We start from the raw sequence: 15,272 nt of genomic DNA, 5'->3' as shown, positions 1-15,272 counted from the left end.
ACAGCCTTGGTCCCCTGGGGAAAATTAGTGCTAATGTGGGATTTGCAGCAATGGCCTCAGCTGTATTCCTGAACCATACATGTATTATCCTCCTTGTATTGGTTTTACCTAACACCCGTAAGGTCTGTTTGAGGTAAGTGTCTTTGTTCATCCTTCTTGTGTATTTTATTATTCTTTTTGTGCATGAAGGGAGTAAACATTTGGAGACACTAAGTACCTGGCTCCAAGATTTAAAACTGAAGTCTCATTTTAAATGTTCTTAAACCCAGGGTGGTACACGCCTTTAGTCTTAGCACTCAAGAGGCAGAAGCAGGTGGGTTTCTGAGTTCGAGGCCAGCCTGGTCTACAGAGCAAGTTCTAGGACAGCTAGGGCTATACAGAGAAACTCTACCGGAAATGCCCCTCCCCCCACAAAAATGTTTTTAAAATTAAAAAAAAAATGTAGTGCATGTGTAACTCTCTGCGTGTGTGTTGCCAGTGCCCCAGGAGGCCAGAAGAGGGCGCCAGATCCCTTGGCACTAGGCAGTTCTAAATCTGACATGGGTGCTGGCAATCCAACTCTGATCTTTTTTGTTTGTTTTTAAGATTTTTTAATTTATTTTATATATAAGTACACTGTAGCAGTCTTCAGACACACCAGAAGGGGGCATCGTATCCCATTACAGATGGTTGTGAGCCACCAAGTGGTTGCTGGGATTTGAACTCAGGACCTCTGGAAGAGCAGTCAATGCTCTTAACCACTGAGCCATCTCTCCAGCCCAACTCTGGTCTTTTGTAAGAGCAGCAAGCTTTCTTTTTTTTTCTTTTTTTTTCTTTTTTTCGGAGCTGGGGACCGAACCCAGGGCCTTGCGCTTGCTAGGCAAGCGCTCTACCACTGAGCTAAATCCCCAACCCCCAGCAGCAAGCTTTCTTAACTACTGAGTCATCTCTCCAGCCCTGAATACGTGCTCTTAAATATTAAATTGTATTGTTTCTCCACAGAAACCACCAGAAGTAGATATTTAAAATCCTGCAAGTCAGAGCACAGCCAAAAAGGGGTGGGGGGGCGTTTTAAGGAAAACGCATCTCCACGGTGAACAGAGCAAAGGGTTGAGAATGGTCCAGAGTTGCGCTGGAGTTTGTATGAATCACAGTGTCTCAGAGGGCCGTGTAAAGAGAGTTTCCAGCTCGCAGAGTCAAACGAGGCATACACCACAGCTAATGGTGCCAGCCTACTGGGGATCTGTGAACACTTCATAGAGAGACCACCCTGCCTCTGGTTACCAAGTGACTGACAGATGAGGAAACAGAGCAAAGGGTATAGGCTATACTTTCTTCAGAAGTTTTAATAAAATAGAGGACATAATTACACTTTTTACATAAATAAGAATTTTTAATATTTAATTATTAATTAACTGCTTCCAATATTAATTAATCTTACAACTGTGACATTTCTGTGGTTCTTTGTTCCCTATCATACCAGTGTCCCTTCCCAAGCTGGACACATTAAATGTTTTATTTTGGTGACAGACAATTCCTTTTATTTTAGTTAGATGTTTTGAATGTCTACAGTAAATCTGCCCATTCCGGGAGGTCACAGACCTCCCGGCCTCCCCCCAAGTCTATGATCTGATTTCCACAGATAAACACCCACTTCTCAGTGGTGTATAAACATCCACTACCCAAGCATGCATGTTCTCGAGTCCTTTGCAAACCGGTTATTTTGTCTACATACCCTCCTCACATCCCTTCCTCACATTCTTCATAGGCAGATGCTGGAGCTGTTGCTCTAACCTCCTGAGATATGGTGGCCCGCTGGGGGAGTCTGTTTGGCTTCATTTGACCTTCCCCTATCAGCCCCCACCAGTCCAGCCCTTTCTCTGAGGGACCCGGAGAAAAATTAGCAACGCCGTCCACCTGTGCACAGGAAGATGCCCACGGCCACACCAGCGATTATGAAACAGCCCATCAGGATACCCAGGACCAGTGAAGTGTAAGAGCGGCCTGTTTGGCTCCCTGCAGAACAGACAGACAGTGAGTTTAAAACCATACTCCTAAAGTTTGGGTCAAACCCCAAGGCATCTATATGTTCAAAGGAAGTCACCCAGTGACTTAAGCTTTGTGGGTGTACCCTCTCCTGAATCTCCAGCCCCCTCCTTTTGTTGCTCACGGGGTCCCTTGTGTCCCTTCATTTGCCTGGAAGTCACCCCTTCCCCAACACACGTGGGGCCAGAATCCCCTCACACCTTTGGTGTTTTGCGTGGTGATGTGGTTCTCCAGGTACTGCACACAGGTGTCCTGCAGAAATTCCTGCAGTTCATACCGAGTCCGGTTGTAGGTATTGAGTTGCTTCAGGGTGAAGTTGATGGCTTCGGAGGGCTCCTGGGAGCCTGTCACCCATATGGCAGTCTTCGGCTGGAAACTTACAAAGGCACTTCCATTCACGGCCACATCAAAGAAGACATGGGGTTCAGAGCCCTCCTCAGGCGGCAGCTCACAGCCCACGGAGCAGCTAACAGTCAGAGGAACTATGGAGAGGGGGGGAGAGTCAGCTCTGTGTTTGCTCGAGACGGTGCCAGGTGTTGGGGGACGTTCACCAGGGGCAAAGGGACTGTGGAAGGGAGAAGGAAGGGCTGCCTGAGGACAGAGGGGAAGGTCTGTCTGGGAAGTGCTGGGGTTAGATTGTTGGAGCCTGTGTTAAAAGGAGCCACGAAGAAAGCATGGGACTGTGGGAGAAAGGAGCAGAGAAGGCTTGTGAAAGGCAGTGGTGGTGTCCTGGACAAGAGGTCCAAGAGATCCAGTTGTTGACAGGATCTGGGGTTGTGAGAGAGCTATGGACAGACCCATCAACATCTACGAGAAGAGGTGGTCAGAGGCTACGGGCAAAGTGCTTCAGGCTGTATGAAGGGAAGGGTAGGGCCCTATGAGGGAAAGGAGTTGGCAGAACTTTCAGTGAAATTTTGGGGGTCAGAGAAGATGAGGGACAGGGTCCCAAAGCAGGTCTGCTCCAAGAGGCCACACCGACCCCAAGAAGTGTCTGATCAATTGATCTGTTTCTATCTATCTATCTATCTATCTATCTATCTATCTATCTATCTACCTACCTACCTACCTACCTACCTACCTACCTACCTGTCATCCATTACGTAGAGGCTTCTTACAGTTAGGATATCGCTTTTCTCTCACAGAACAATCTCCATGGGTCAGAGCCCCACAGACCACGCCCACCCCACCCCCTCACAAAAATCCTGCTGCCTAGAACCTTTGCCTTAGTGCCCAAGCTTTGCCACAAGCCTCCTCAGGCCCTCTCATCCTCCATAGCCCCCACCAGCCTCAACCATGCGCCCCAACTCACAGACCACGTTGTTCTTGCGCTCGCGATAGATTAACTGCACCAGGCTGTTGAACTGGGACAGGTAGAGCTTCAGGCCACTCTCTGTGCGCGCCCAGCTATCCGGATCCTGCCAGTCCTGGAGCTGGAGAATGGTGATGTTGTTGCTCGGGCCTTCCAGCGTGTGTGTCAGGAGTTTTCCCAGAGAGGCGTTGCCCTGATGCCTCCCGTGATAGGGGTCTGGGAAGTAGGAGATCTGGAGCATGTGCAGGCTTTGGGAGCCTGAGGGCAGAGTCAGCGCGTCAGGACCGCCAGCGAGGAGAGGAATAGCTGACAGCCGGAGATAATAACCCCTTACCCAGAGGCCTGCCGCCCACTTTGCGATCCTATAAAGCGCTCGCCCACCTGCCCTTCCATTTGATGCTTACAATAACTTCTCCAGGAGGGGGGGTTATTATGTTTGCTTTACAGATGAGGAAACTGAGGTCTGCAATCGGAAAAGGCTTTTCTCCGTGCTTTCCCGTCCACACCGTCAGCCTGTCAAACTCTGGCCTCTAATAAGGTCCCAATTCCAGTCCCTGTATCCTCTCCTGTCATCCCCTGGAGGGCCACATTCCTCAATTTCATCCTTTTGCTTTGTTTTTCTTTTTCTTTTTCTTTTTTTTTTTCTTTTTTCTTTTTTCTTTTTTTTCCGGAGCTGGGGACCGAACCCAGGGCCTTGCGCTTGCTAGGCAAGTGCTCTACCACTGAGCTAAATCCCCAACCCCTTGCTTTGTTTTTCGAGACAGGATTACTTGGTATAGCCCCAGCTATCCCGGAGCCGGTTTTGTAGACTAGAATGGTCTCCAATTCAGGGATCTACGTGTTGCTGCTGAAATTAAATTTGTGCCCCGCCACACTGGGCTTAGTTTCATCCCTTCTTACTGGAGCTTCATCTGACCCAAAACCCTCAAAGCCCTCCTGGGATGTGCCCTACCCCTCCCACATAATAACAGCTACTACCCATGAAGTGATTGTTACACTCTAGGCACTGTTGTACACACATTATTAACATATGTATGCCTTCCTCCTAACGCTTTAACATGGTAGCTACTATTATTAACCTCTTGTGTATGGGAATCTGAGGCCAAGATAGTAAAGCAAACCACGATTTGAATCCTGGTAGCTGAAGTCAACTGGCCTGCCTATCTGAAGTCATTGCCTCCGCATAGGACATCTGTCCACAGGACAGATCTCAGGGTCTGGCCCCAGCTTGAGGTCCACAGCAAGTTTCATTTTCTGATGAATCTCTGTGTTCAGTTTTACCAAATGGCTTGGAGTTCCTCGTGCCGACTTTCGGCCACCATGTGAAGAGCTTGTCCGGGTTACTCTGCTGCCTTTGCTCTGCCTGGCAAATCTCTATGGAAGCTGGGTTTGATTATCTGTCTTCAATGCCCAGGGAAGGGCCTTGGCCGTGCTGGCATTGTAACCCCCTCCTATCTCCCACCCTGTTGAGTTTGAGAAGTTGCTTTCTGTGTTTGCAAGTGTGGATATGTCAGTAACCTTAGCAATGACCTTTAACTGCCCTGTGACAGAGTTTTCCCCTCTGTAAGATCAGTATGAAAATATTGCTCACCACGGATAAACGAGTCAATGTGCGTATAAAGTACAGTAGGCGCTCTAAATTCTGTCTCTCTGAGAGAGAGACAGAGGCTATAGGAAGTGGGGCAGGGGCGGGGGGCGGGGGGGGGGGGGGAGCTGGGCATCAACAGCGTCTGGTGATAATTCCCCCTCTCTGTTTAAGAGCTTCCTGCAGCCTGATCTTCTGACCCTGGTCCTTCTGTTCCCGCCTCCCACCTTACCTGCCCTCACCCCCTCATCTCAACCCCCAAACTTGTCTCGGCTTTCCTAGTGTCTCCCTCTTCTGTCCATCTCTTCCTATCTTCCCTAGACTGACACTACTCTCCCTGTCGCCTCACCTCATTCTTACTCTACAGGTCCCTTCCACCAGCCTCCCCCAAGCCTTCTCCGCAGAGTTAACTGAACTTCCTCACCCTGTCTTTGAAATATGAGCCAAAGCCAGCAGCTGTGGACATCCAAGCTGTGTGGGTTAGAAGTCATGTCAAAGTTCCCCCAATACACCAAGCCCCCAGAACACCCCCAAGAAGGAGCCGTGACCCTAACTCACCATCGGAGTTACAAAAGGCACAGCCAGGCAGCAGCAGCAGCAGCAGCGACAGAAACTTCGTCAACATCCTGGAGCTGAAGTTCTGGGTCCCACCTGGGTCCGGGCAGGCTCGGGCTCCTGAGGTTGCTGATTAGGAAAGAGAAGGGCGGCTGTCTGTCCGGGAAGGGCCGGAGGGAGAGTGAAGGATGGAAAGAGACCAGTGAATGCGTGGAGGAAGAGGGAGTCGGGCTTTTAAAGTGTTGCTTCGCTGTGTCTCATTTCCTACTAGGGGGCCGGCTCGCCTCGGCCCCTCCCAGCCGCGGGCCCTCCTGCCTGGACCTGCCCGTTTCTCCTCCCGCTGCTGGCTTCCGAGGCTAGAGGAAGAGCGGAAAAGGGGGAGAAAGGCTTGGTGAGAAGTCCGGTCGCCGCTGAGTCAGGGGGTGGGGCGTCTGCTTTCGATGTTGCCAACTCAGAGAATGTAGAGATGACGGGGGAAACTGAGGTCCAGAGAGATGTAGGGATTTGCCCAAAGTTTGTACTTCGTGATGACGCCAGATCCAGGAATAGAATTTAGCTTTCCAGGACTGCTGCCTACATTTTATTAGAAGTTTAAGTACACAGGATTACCCAATTGGAGGAGAGGGGTTCTCAGAAATATGTAGCAGAGATTTGGGAACGATCTAGAGAAATCTCAGCATCGAGCAGGTCATAGTCATTTGGTGGCAATGACATCACAGATTAGTATGTTTTTAAAAAATTTAGTAGGACAGAATAAGAAATCTGGTGCATTATTCTTAGTAAGCAATATTTCCTGAAATATGTGTTCACTTATATAAGGGCGTTTTGGTTTGTGCGTTTTCTTCTTATTTTTTTAAAAAGCGGGATCTCACTCTATCAGACTGGCTTTGAACTCACAGAGCTCCAACTGCCTCCTGAGTGCTGGGATTAAAGATATTAGCCACCATGCCCAGTCCTATGCATTTTTTGTTTTTTTGTTTTTTTTCTTTTTTTCGGAGCTGGGGACCGAACCCAGGGCCTTGCGCTTGCTAAGTCCTATGCATTTTTAAGTTGGTATATACAGTAATGGGTTTCATTATGGCATTTTTTTTCATACATATATGTCATTCTCCTGAAAGAATAAAGATTTTAAACTATCCCCCACTGACACTGCTGTGAGGGCCAGTGCACCTCACAGCAAAGAATAACATAACATGTTATGGAGAAGTAGTCCAGCCATAGACCACCTGGCCTCGATAAGGCCTGGCTCAGCATAAACTATCCGGCCTCGATAAGGAAGGCCTGGCTGAACATAAGCCATGTGGCCTCGATAAGGCCTGACTTACCAGTCCTGAGAAAAAAGAGTTGGGGTCAGCTCTCCCCAGAGGCAGGGTGGCCTGGAGTTGGACTGAGCCCAAGTTAGATCATGTGTGCCAATGTAAACAAACCAGTGAAATTGCTTTGTGTGACTGTTGCCAACCACCTATGTAGTTTTCCCTATAAATACCTTGGGCTCGGGTCGACTCCTCTGTCTCCTGTGTGAGATACGTGTTGTCCCCAGAGCTCTGGTTCCTCAAATACACCTCTTGTTCATTACATCAAGACCGGTTTCTCGTGAGTTCTTGGGGGTTGCGTCGTCTTGAGATTTGAGTGGGGGTCTTCCCCACCCCACTGGTCTTTCATTTGGGGACTCGTCCAGGATCTCATGACCACTCACAACTCCGAAGACCTTCTTGGAGGTAAGGGGGTCCCCAATTGTGTCTGAGTGTGCGGCCGCTGTCTGTGTCTCTGTTCTGGTTCTGGTTAGTATCTGAAAAGCGCTTTGGTTTCGCAGCCGCTTTCTGGAGCTGTAAAGCTCAGAAGCTGTGGTCGACATACGTGTGCGGAGGACCACAAGCTGCAGCCCTGGGGGACGCTTCAGGGCAGCAGGAGAGCCAGGGACGCCTGGTGGTCTCCTAACGGGTAGAAGACGATAGTGTGTTCCTCTTGGAAGAGAAACTTCAAAGACGTCTTCCCTCTGAAACTGCCTTTGGCTGGTGCCCGGGACTAGGCACGGCAGTTGTTGTCTGGATACTGTGATCTCTTTGTGTTGTCTGTTGCTTGTTTGTTTAGTGTTTTTTTGTGACGATGGGACAGACAGTAACGACTCCCTTAAGCCTGACGCTAGATCATTGGACTGAAGTTAGGGACAGAGCACATAATATGTCAGTTGAAGTTAAGAAGAGAAAGTGACAGACTTTCTGCACCTCTGAGTGGCCGATTTTTGCTGCCCCCCCTCCGCCCCCAGGCTCTTTTGACAGGACTATGATTCTTGAGATTAAAGCTATTGTTTTTTCAGGGAAAGCCAGGAGCGCACCGGACCAACAACCTTGCATCTCGGTCTGGCAAAACCTGGTTCAAAATCCTCAGTACCCTCTGCTCCTCCTGAATGGCCAGCTCCTCCCTGGTATCCCCCATTTCCTCCCCAGCAGCCTCTAATCTCTGCTCCACTGGAAGAAGAAGCAGGGAGTGGGTGTCCGGCTACAGGTACCTGAAGCTGCAGGGCTCGGAGCCCCACAGAGCCTGACTCCACAGTAGCCATGCCTTTGTGCACTTATGGTTTACCCAACCTCCTGAATCCTCTGCCCCTCTGGAGGCAGACACTTCTGATCCAGCCCAGGGGATGCGAAGTCAGTGAGCACTCACCCTGACTCCTCTACTGGCCCGATTCTTGTTTTTCCCTTGTGAGCTTATAGGCCTCCCCCGGGTCAGGGCAAGGGGATGCAGCCCCTTCAGTATTGGCCTTTCTCCTCCTCCGATCTTTATAACTGGAAACTTAATTACGGAACTATTTGTTCTGTTCGTTAAAGAGTTTTACTTGGTCCTCTTGGTGCTTAACTTAGAAGTTAAAAATAATTTGCTTGAGAAAAATGGTTTTCTGCCAGGGAGTTTTATCTTTCTCTCTTGAGCCTCCTTCCCAAGGAGAGATTCTCCTCCCTTTGCTCCACTTGTCCAGTCTAGCTGCTGTTAACAGTTGTGTATGAAGGACTCCAGGTTAGCGAGTGACCCTGTCTGAAGCAGGCATTAACAAGAACCTGAAAGCTTTACCTTAGATCCTGAAGAAAAATTCTCCTGTTGCTTAAACATTCACAGCTTCTAAGGAAGGGACAGCGCAGAGTAGGGAAGTGTGGGGCTGAGGGTGGCAAGCGGCAGGCTGCACGTGGGCAGCAGCGTAGCTCAGGCCAAGTTAGCATAAGAGGAGTTTCAAGATGATGAGGCCCGCCGGGGTTGATGCTTTGACAGCAAAAAGCGTGGAGTTAGTGGTCGTTTTATGAGACTTTTGGCCCTGAAAAAAAAATTTCCAGTTGCTGCCTTCAGTGGCCAGACCTTCAACACTTGCTCACAGAAGGAGAGTGTTCATTAAGAGAAGTTCTTTAAGGGAGCCTGCCCTATCTGCTGGCCCTATTCCAAGAGAGGAGTCGGTCTCCAACATTAAGTCACCTTCCCTGTTAAGTCATCATTGACATGGAGCGTGCCTTTGATCCTATCCCCTCAGCAGTTAGTTCCTGCCCCTGTGGTCAAAATGCCCCAGGTTGAGGGGCAGGGAAGCCCCTAAAATAGTTTCAAAAAGAATCTACAACAAACTGTGAAGAACTTTGTTTTGCCAGTCAAAATTTAGAATTCAGGCTTTGGCTGTGGCCAAAGTCAGGATTAATGTTTTCTTTTCCATGGGCCTTTAACTCAGTGAGACAGTTTGGTAAAGGGCTGCTACTGAGGTCCTGAAACTCCCAGGTGAACTGGTTACAATTCTTATGTCAGCCACTTGGCATCTAACACCCAGGTCCTAACCATTTCTTCATCCTTTTGCTTTTAGTTCTTTTTTTTTTTTTTTTTTTTTTTTTTTTTTTTCCAGAGCTGGGGACTGAACCAGGGGCCTTGCGCTTGCTAGGCAAGCGCTCTACCACTGAGCTAAATCCCCCAACCCTTGTTATTAGTTCTTACTGGAAGCCTAGTGATGTTTGGAGGCTGGGTCTCTTGAGAGGCAAAGCCACCAAGCTGACACTGAAGAGAGGTACTCCTTGAGGAAAAAATCTAAGTCCAGAGGATAGACAGTCAGTAACAGATCAGCTCCCTCTCCGCTCGCCTTTCTGTTTCACAGACACAAAGCTTGTGCTTATTTTTACAATGGCCTTTTTGTCCCAAAAAAGCCTGCTAGTTTAGCTGAGTGTGTAAATGCTGTTTGTCCTCTTCACTGGACCTCTGTTTTCTCACCATCCCACTTGAGATGCTTATTAGTAACTGTTACAGGCCTTCTTTACCACCGAAGAAAGACAGAATCCTACTAGAGGTCAGAAAAAATGTTCCAGACATGGATGTAAGACCTTCACTCCTGACTGTTGATTTCAATACCCCTTAAGGTAGGGAGTGCTCCAGGTCTACCGAGACTCCAAGGGTGGGTCTCCCAGGGGCTGAAAAATGCCCCACCAATCTGGCTAAGGTAAGAAAAAGATATAAAGAAAAAGTTACAGAAACTTGAAGGGTTAAGCTAAGTTGCTGAGAGTTAGTGTAAGTTGCAGAGAAAGTAAGGTTGAAGTGTGGTTCAGGGTCTGTGCACATAAGTGGACAGCATCTAGGAGCTGTAGAGGAAGATGCAGAAGCTATAACAGAGAGACTGAGGAAGAGAGAGGAAAGAAGGTAAAAGGAGCAGGAAGCTAGGGAAGAAAAGAGACAAAAAGAAGAGGAAGTTAGAGAGCTAAAGAGAGATAAAAGACAGGAGAAGAACATATACTGGCCACAGTAGTTAGGGAACCTAGGAAGACAGTACCTGACAACAGAAGAGAATTCCTGGCTAAAGATCAGTGTGCCTATTGCAAGGAAAAAGGACACTGGGTCAGAGACTGCCCCAGGAAAAACAAGAGGGGCCTCTCCAGCAGCCCCAAAGACAAGCCTCTTGGTCTTAGAGTGTTGGCTATGCGCAAAGATAGAAGGGAAGCCCTTGTTGTTTTGTGAATATGGGGGCCCAACACTCTGTGCTCCTACACCCAAATGTCCAGCAAAAGACCTTGAGTACAGGGGACTACCAGCAACAAACAATACTCATGGACTACCCGAAGAACAGTAGACCTTGGCGTGGGCTGGGTATCCCACTTGTTCCTTGTGATCCCATACTGCCCCTACAAGTCTGAACCCTACAACCCTGCTCCCGGACCCTGACCTAGACACCCCCATCATGACTGTCAGCAGGTGCTCACCAAAGCACAGGGATGGCGTAAAGATCTGACTGACCAGCCACCAGAGGGGGTAGATGCCATCTGGTTCATAGATGGGAGCAGCTTCTTAGAGAAGGAAAAAGATGGGTGGGGGCAGCAGTGGTAGATGGAAACAGTCATATGGACTCAGGCCCTACCAGAAGGCACCTCTACTCAGAGGGCAGAGCTCGCTCCCCTCACCAAAGCCCTTGAGCTGAGAAAGAGACTTAACATCTATGTGGACAGCAGGTATGCCTTTGCTACAGCCCATCAGCAGAGGGGCCTGTTGACATCTGAGGGCAAGAAAAAAAGAGATTCTGGCTATGTTAAGGGCCCGCCATGACCCAGCCAGGCCAAAAAAGAGACTCTGATACACCTCAAGGGGAAAGAAGATCCTGCTACAAAAACAGGCAGAGGCCACGATAAAACAAATGCATCAATGGACTCACTTAGGGGTAAGCAAACTCATCCAGATGTTTTCAAAAACTAAATATTATGTCACATGCCTCGAGTATCTCGTGGAACAGATAGTGCACTGATGTATACCATGCCAAAAGGTAACTGTTTTCAGGAAAGTTGACTCTGGTAGGAGGCTCCGTGGGGAACGGCCTGGATCCTACTGAGAAGTGGACTTCACAGAGATAAAACCAGGAAAATATGGTTACAAATGTCTCCTAGTGTTTGTAGATACCTTTTCAGGAATAGGTAGAAGCTTCCCCCACCAAGCAAGAGAGACGGCCTCAGTAGTCATCAAGAAGATACTAGAAGAAATCTTCCCCGTTTGGAGTGCCCAAGGTAATTGGGTCAGACAATGGCCCTGCCTTCGTTGTCAGGGTAAGCCAGGGTGTGGCCAGGTATTTAGAGGTCAATTAAAAATTAAATTACATCTACAGACCTCAAAGTTCAGGACAGGTAGAGAAAATAAATAAAATTCTAAAAGAGACCCTGACCAAATTGACCATGGAGACTGGCGCAGACTGGGTGGCACTCCTTCCCTCTTGCTCTCTTCAGGGCAAGAAATGCCCGTTCCAGATTCAGCCTTACCCACACCCCTGAAGAGACTACAGAGTTCAGGGCAGGTAAAAAGGATAAATAGAACTCTAAAAGAGACCTTGACAAAATTGGCCTTAGAGACTGGCGGGGGAGACTGGACTGTCCTCCTGCCTTTCACTCTGTTCTGAGTATGGAACACTCCTGACCCTTTTGGCCTAACACCTTGTGAGATTATGTATGGGAGCCCCCCCTTCATTGAATCAGGCGGGGCCCCCTTCCCTGAGGTTTTTCCTAAAACCTTGTTTGCTAATTTAAAGGCTTTAGAAACAGTCCAAAGTGGAATTTGGAGCCAAGTGAAGGACTCCTACAAGACGGGAAGTCCAGGGTGCCTCACCAGCTCCCAGCGGGAGACGCAGTCCTGATCCAGCGACACCAGGCTGAGAATTTAGAACCTCCCTGGAAAGGACCCTATCTAGTGCTGTTAACCACTCCCACGGCTGTTAAGGTAGATGGGATTGCTGCATGGGTCCACGCCTCCCATTTGAAGACAGCACCAGATGTTCTCAGAAATGAATGGAAGTTAGAAAAGACTGTTAATCCTCTTAAGCTTCGTCTCTGTTGTAAGCGCTTATAATTCCCATATCCCCCAGAAACTGATTTGGCAAGTTTCCTCCCAGGCCAGGGAGGTAATATGGTCCATCTCCAAGGTAACCCCACCATACCCACGGTGGCCCACTCTCACCCCTGACTTTTGTAAGTTGGTAGCTGGGCTGGACAGCTAGGACATTCCTGACACAGATCCTCAGAGTATGCCCTTAGAAGTCCCAAAGAGATTTCACCTGGGGGCAAGTTTGGATGCAAAAGTCCAGAAGCAAGGTGCCAATTGGGAAGACTAAGGTTTTACATTTGCCCCCGAGATGGCTGAGACCAGGCTACCATCCGGCCTTGTGGGGGCTTAGAAAGTTTGTACTGTTCTGCTTGGCAAGCTGAGACTAATTTCCACGCTCCTAGGACCCTTAGTTATTCTCTTGTTACTTTTGACATTTGGGCCCTGTATTTTTAATAAGTTAACAGCCTTTATTAGAGAAAGAGTTAGTGCAGTGCAGATTTTAATGCTTCGCCAACAATATCATGCCTCAGAAGACCTTAGGGAGAAAGTGGAAGGAGAAAGCTCTGAGTTCTAAGATTAGAACTAGTCACAAGCAGAAGTGGGGAATGAAAGAATAAAGATTTTAAACTATCCCCCACTGACCCTGCTGTGAGGACAAGTGCACCTCACAAAAGAATAACATAACATGTTATGGAGAAGTAGTCCAGCCATAGACCACCTGGCCTCGATAAGGCCTGGCTCAGCATAAACCATCCGGCCTCGATAAGGAAGGCCTGGCTGAACATAAGCCATCTGGCCTCGATAAGGCCTAACTTACCAGTCCTGAGGAAAAAGAGTTGGGGTCAGCTCGCCCCAGAGGCAGGGTGGCCTGGAGTTGGACTGAGCCCAAGTTAGATCATGTGCGTCAATGTAAACAAACCAGTGAAATTGCTTTGCGTTGTGTGACTGTTGCTAACCACCTATGTAGTTTTCCCTATAAATACCTTCCCCTAATTGGGCTCAGGGTCGACTCCTCTGTCTCCTGTGTGAGATACGTGTCGTCCCCAGAGCTCTGGTTTCTCAAATACACCTCTTGTTCATTACATCAAGACTGGTTTCTCTTGAGTTCTTGGAGGTTGCGTCGTCTTGAGATTTGAGTGGGGGTCTTCCCTACTTTGTTCTTAGACGTCCTCCTGGGCGTACACACGTGTGTAAACACGTGTGCGCGCGCACACACACGCTCACACACACACACACACACCTAGCTTCCACATATGAGTGAGAACGTGCAGTATTTGTCTCTCTAACAAGCTGACCTGCAGTTCCATTTGTTTTCTTGAAAATGTTACAATTTAATTCCCCTTTGCCTAGAGTTTCATAGCGCTTATGCCACACTCTCTGTATCCATTTCTGCATTGATGACAGGTGGGTGTTTCTGTGATGGGTTTTGGACAGTGGTATGAACCGCACATATTATTCAGGAAGCAAGTAGCTCGGTTTAAAGTCAGTTTCCCAAGTTAGGAAAGTCCTTATGGCGAACTGCTTACTACTCAGAAATAAAAACAAAACCAGAAATCTTCCCTCACAAAATCCCCGCTTTTCATATTGCTTGGACTCACTTGAAGCTGTATTACTCCTTTACATACTTGTTGTCTGAGTTTCCCACCAAGACGGCAAGCCCCATGGGAATAGGGAGGCTGGCTGTCTTGCTGCGTGCTAATCCAATGGTGCACGTCACACACAAACATCAGCGAGATGACAGAATGAGGTTGGGAGGCTGTGCACACATCTCTAGGAGTAAGTTATAGACCACTAGACGCAGCTTAGAACCACCCGTTCATCCGTCAGTCACATAGCAGCCAAGCACGCCTGTCTCTCTGTAAGGAGCAAATAAATATGGAAGCAAACGTATTAGGTAGAGCAATGATTTATTTCCAGGAAGGGGAGGGGAAGGGAGGGGAGGGGAGGGGAGGAGGGAGGAGGGGAGGGGAGGGGTGAGGAGAGGAAGGAAGGGGAGGAGAGAGGAGGGGAGGGGAGGAAAGAGTCATAGTGGAATCTGGGACCAACCACGGCTGCGCACAGGCTCCCATTCTCTGAACTAGTATTTGTAAGCACCTCACGCTTACCTCTCTGTTGTTGCAGACTTCAAAGCTCACAATGGGTAGGAGAACAGGCCCTCAAAGTGAGCAGTTTAAACCATGACTAATTGCATGGTCTTGAATTGTTAAAAATGATCACGAACTGTCTTGTATTTGAGGAATTACTACTTCATGTTTGTAGAGCTGCATTCTTAACACATCTATTCCCACCACCCAGAAGAGATACAGCGTTACAAATGTAACTGAGGCTACATCAACTCATCTTCAATTGTAGCTCTCTCCCCTGCGCTGATCTCTGAATTTAGAACGTTATATGAAAATAAAAACTGACTGTTTCCATCTCTTTGCACTTCTGTTTACTTACACCATATATGCATGTATCCTAAACGATAGAGTTGTGCTTTAGTCGGGGTCCTCCAGAGTTACAGAACTTATGGAATGACTATATACATGTCTACTACATATACAGAAACTTATGGAATGCGTGTGAGTGTGTGTGTGTGTGTGTGTAGGGGGTTGGTCTGGTGCTGCTATATACTTAAATATTAAATACTGGCCCCCCAAGATCTGGTTTTCCCTGACAAGGAGATCTTCACATACACCAGATGATGCTATGTAACCCTTGCCTCCCAAGTGATCGCAGATTGGTTAATGAAGATGCCAGCCTGGGCTGGGCAGAAGAGATGTGGCAGAGTAAAGGTTCCCAGGCTGTGGTTCTCAGGAAGGGACTGTGAGGAGAGGAGACAGAAGAGGAAGAAGGAAGAAGTCACCATGGGGTAGGTGGATGGTGAGCGCACGGCCATGAGGGCCAGCCTGCTGGAGTCGGAGCTGCCCTAGGTAGAACATGGCAAGTGGCATCTCAGGGTTATTGACAGGGAAGTAGACAAAATAGCACAGAGGGTTGATATCT

At 48.4% G+C, this 15,272-nt stretch overlaps 1 protein-coding gene across 1 annotated transcript; it reads right to left on the bottom strand.

Annotated features, from left to right (window-relative positions):
• Positions 1–1,314: 1,314 nt before the first annotated feature.
• On the bottom strand, positions 1,315–5,793 carry Procr (protein C receptor). Its single transcript, XM_032904555.1, has 4 exons — positions 5,478–5,793; positions 3,335–3,592; positions 2,226–2,507; positions 1,315–1,995 (listed from the first exon to the last, which is right to left on the bottom strand). The coding sequence occupies exons 1-4, from the start codon at positions 5,542–5,544 to the stop codon at positions 1,880–1,882; spliced, it is 723 nt and encodes a 240-aa protein (XP_032760446.1). The 5' UTR covers positions 5,545–5,793; the 3' UTR covers positions 1,315–1,879.
• Between the last annotated feature and the right edge of the window lie 9,479 nt (positions 5,794–15,272).

The sequence above is a fragment of the Rattus rattus genome, chromosome 5 (assembly GCF_011064425.1).
Source record: "Rattus rattus isolate New Zealand chromosome 5, Rrattus_CSIRO_v1, whole genome shotgun sequence".
In the NCBI taxonomy this organism is placed as follows: domain Eukaryota; kingdom Metazoa; phylum Chordata; class Mammalia; order Rodentia; family Muridae; genus Rattus; species Rattus rattus.
This window is presented reverse-complemented; position numbering and strand designations above follow the sequence as displayed.

Excerpts from the sequence above, each read along its gene's own strand:
- Procr (XM_032904555.1), bottom strand. The coding sequence starts at position 5,544 with ATGTTGACGAAGTTTCTGTCGCTGCTGCTGCTGCTGCTGCCTGGCTGT. Across the intron at positions 3,593-5,477 it reads TGCCTTTTGTAACTCCGATG|GCTCCCAAAGCCTGCACATG; the intron begins GTGAGTTAGGGT and ends CTCTGCCCTCAG. Across the intron at positions 2,508-3,334 it reads GCGCAAGAACAACGTGGTCT|TTCCTCTGACTGTTAGCTGC; the intron begins GTGAGTTGGGGC and ends CCCTCTCCATAG.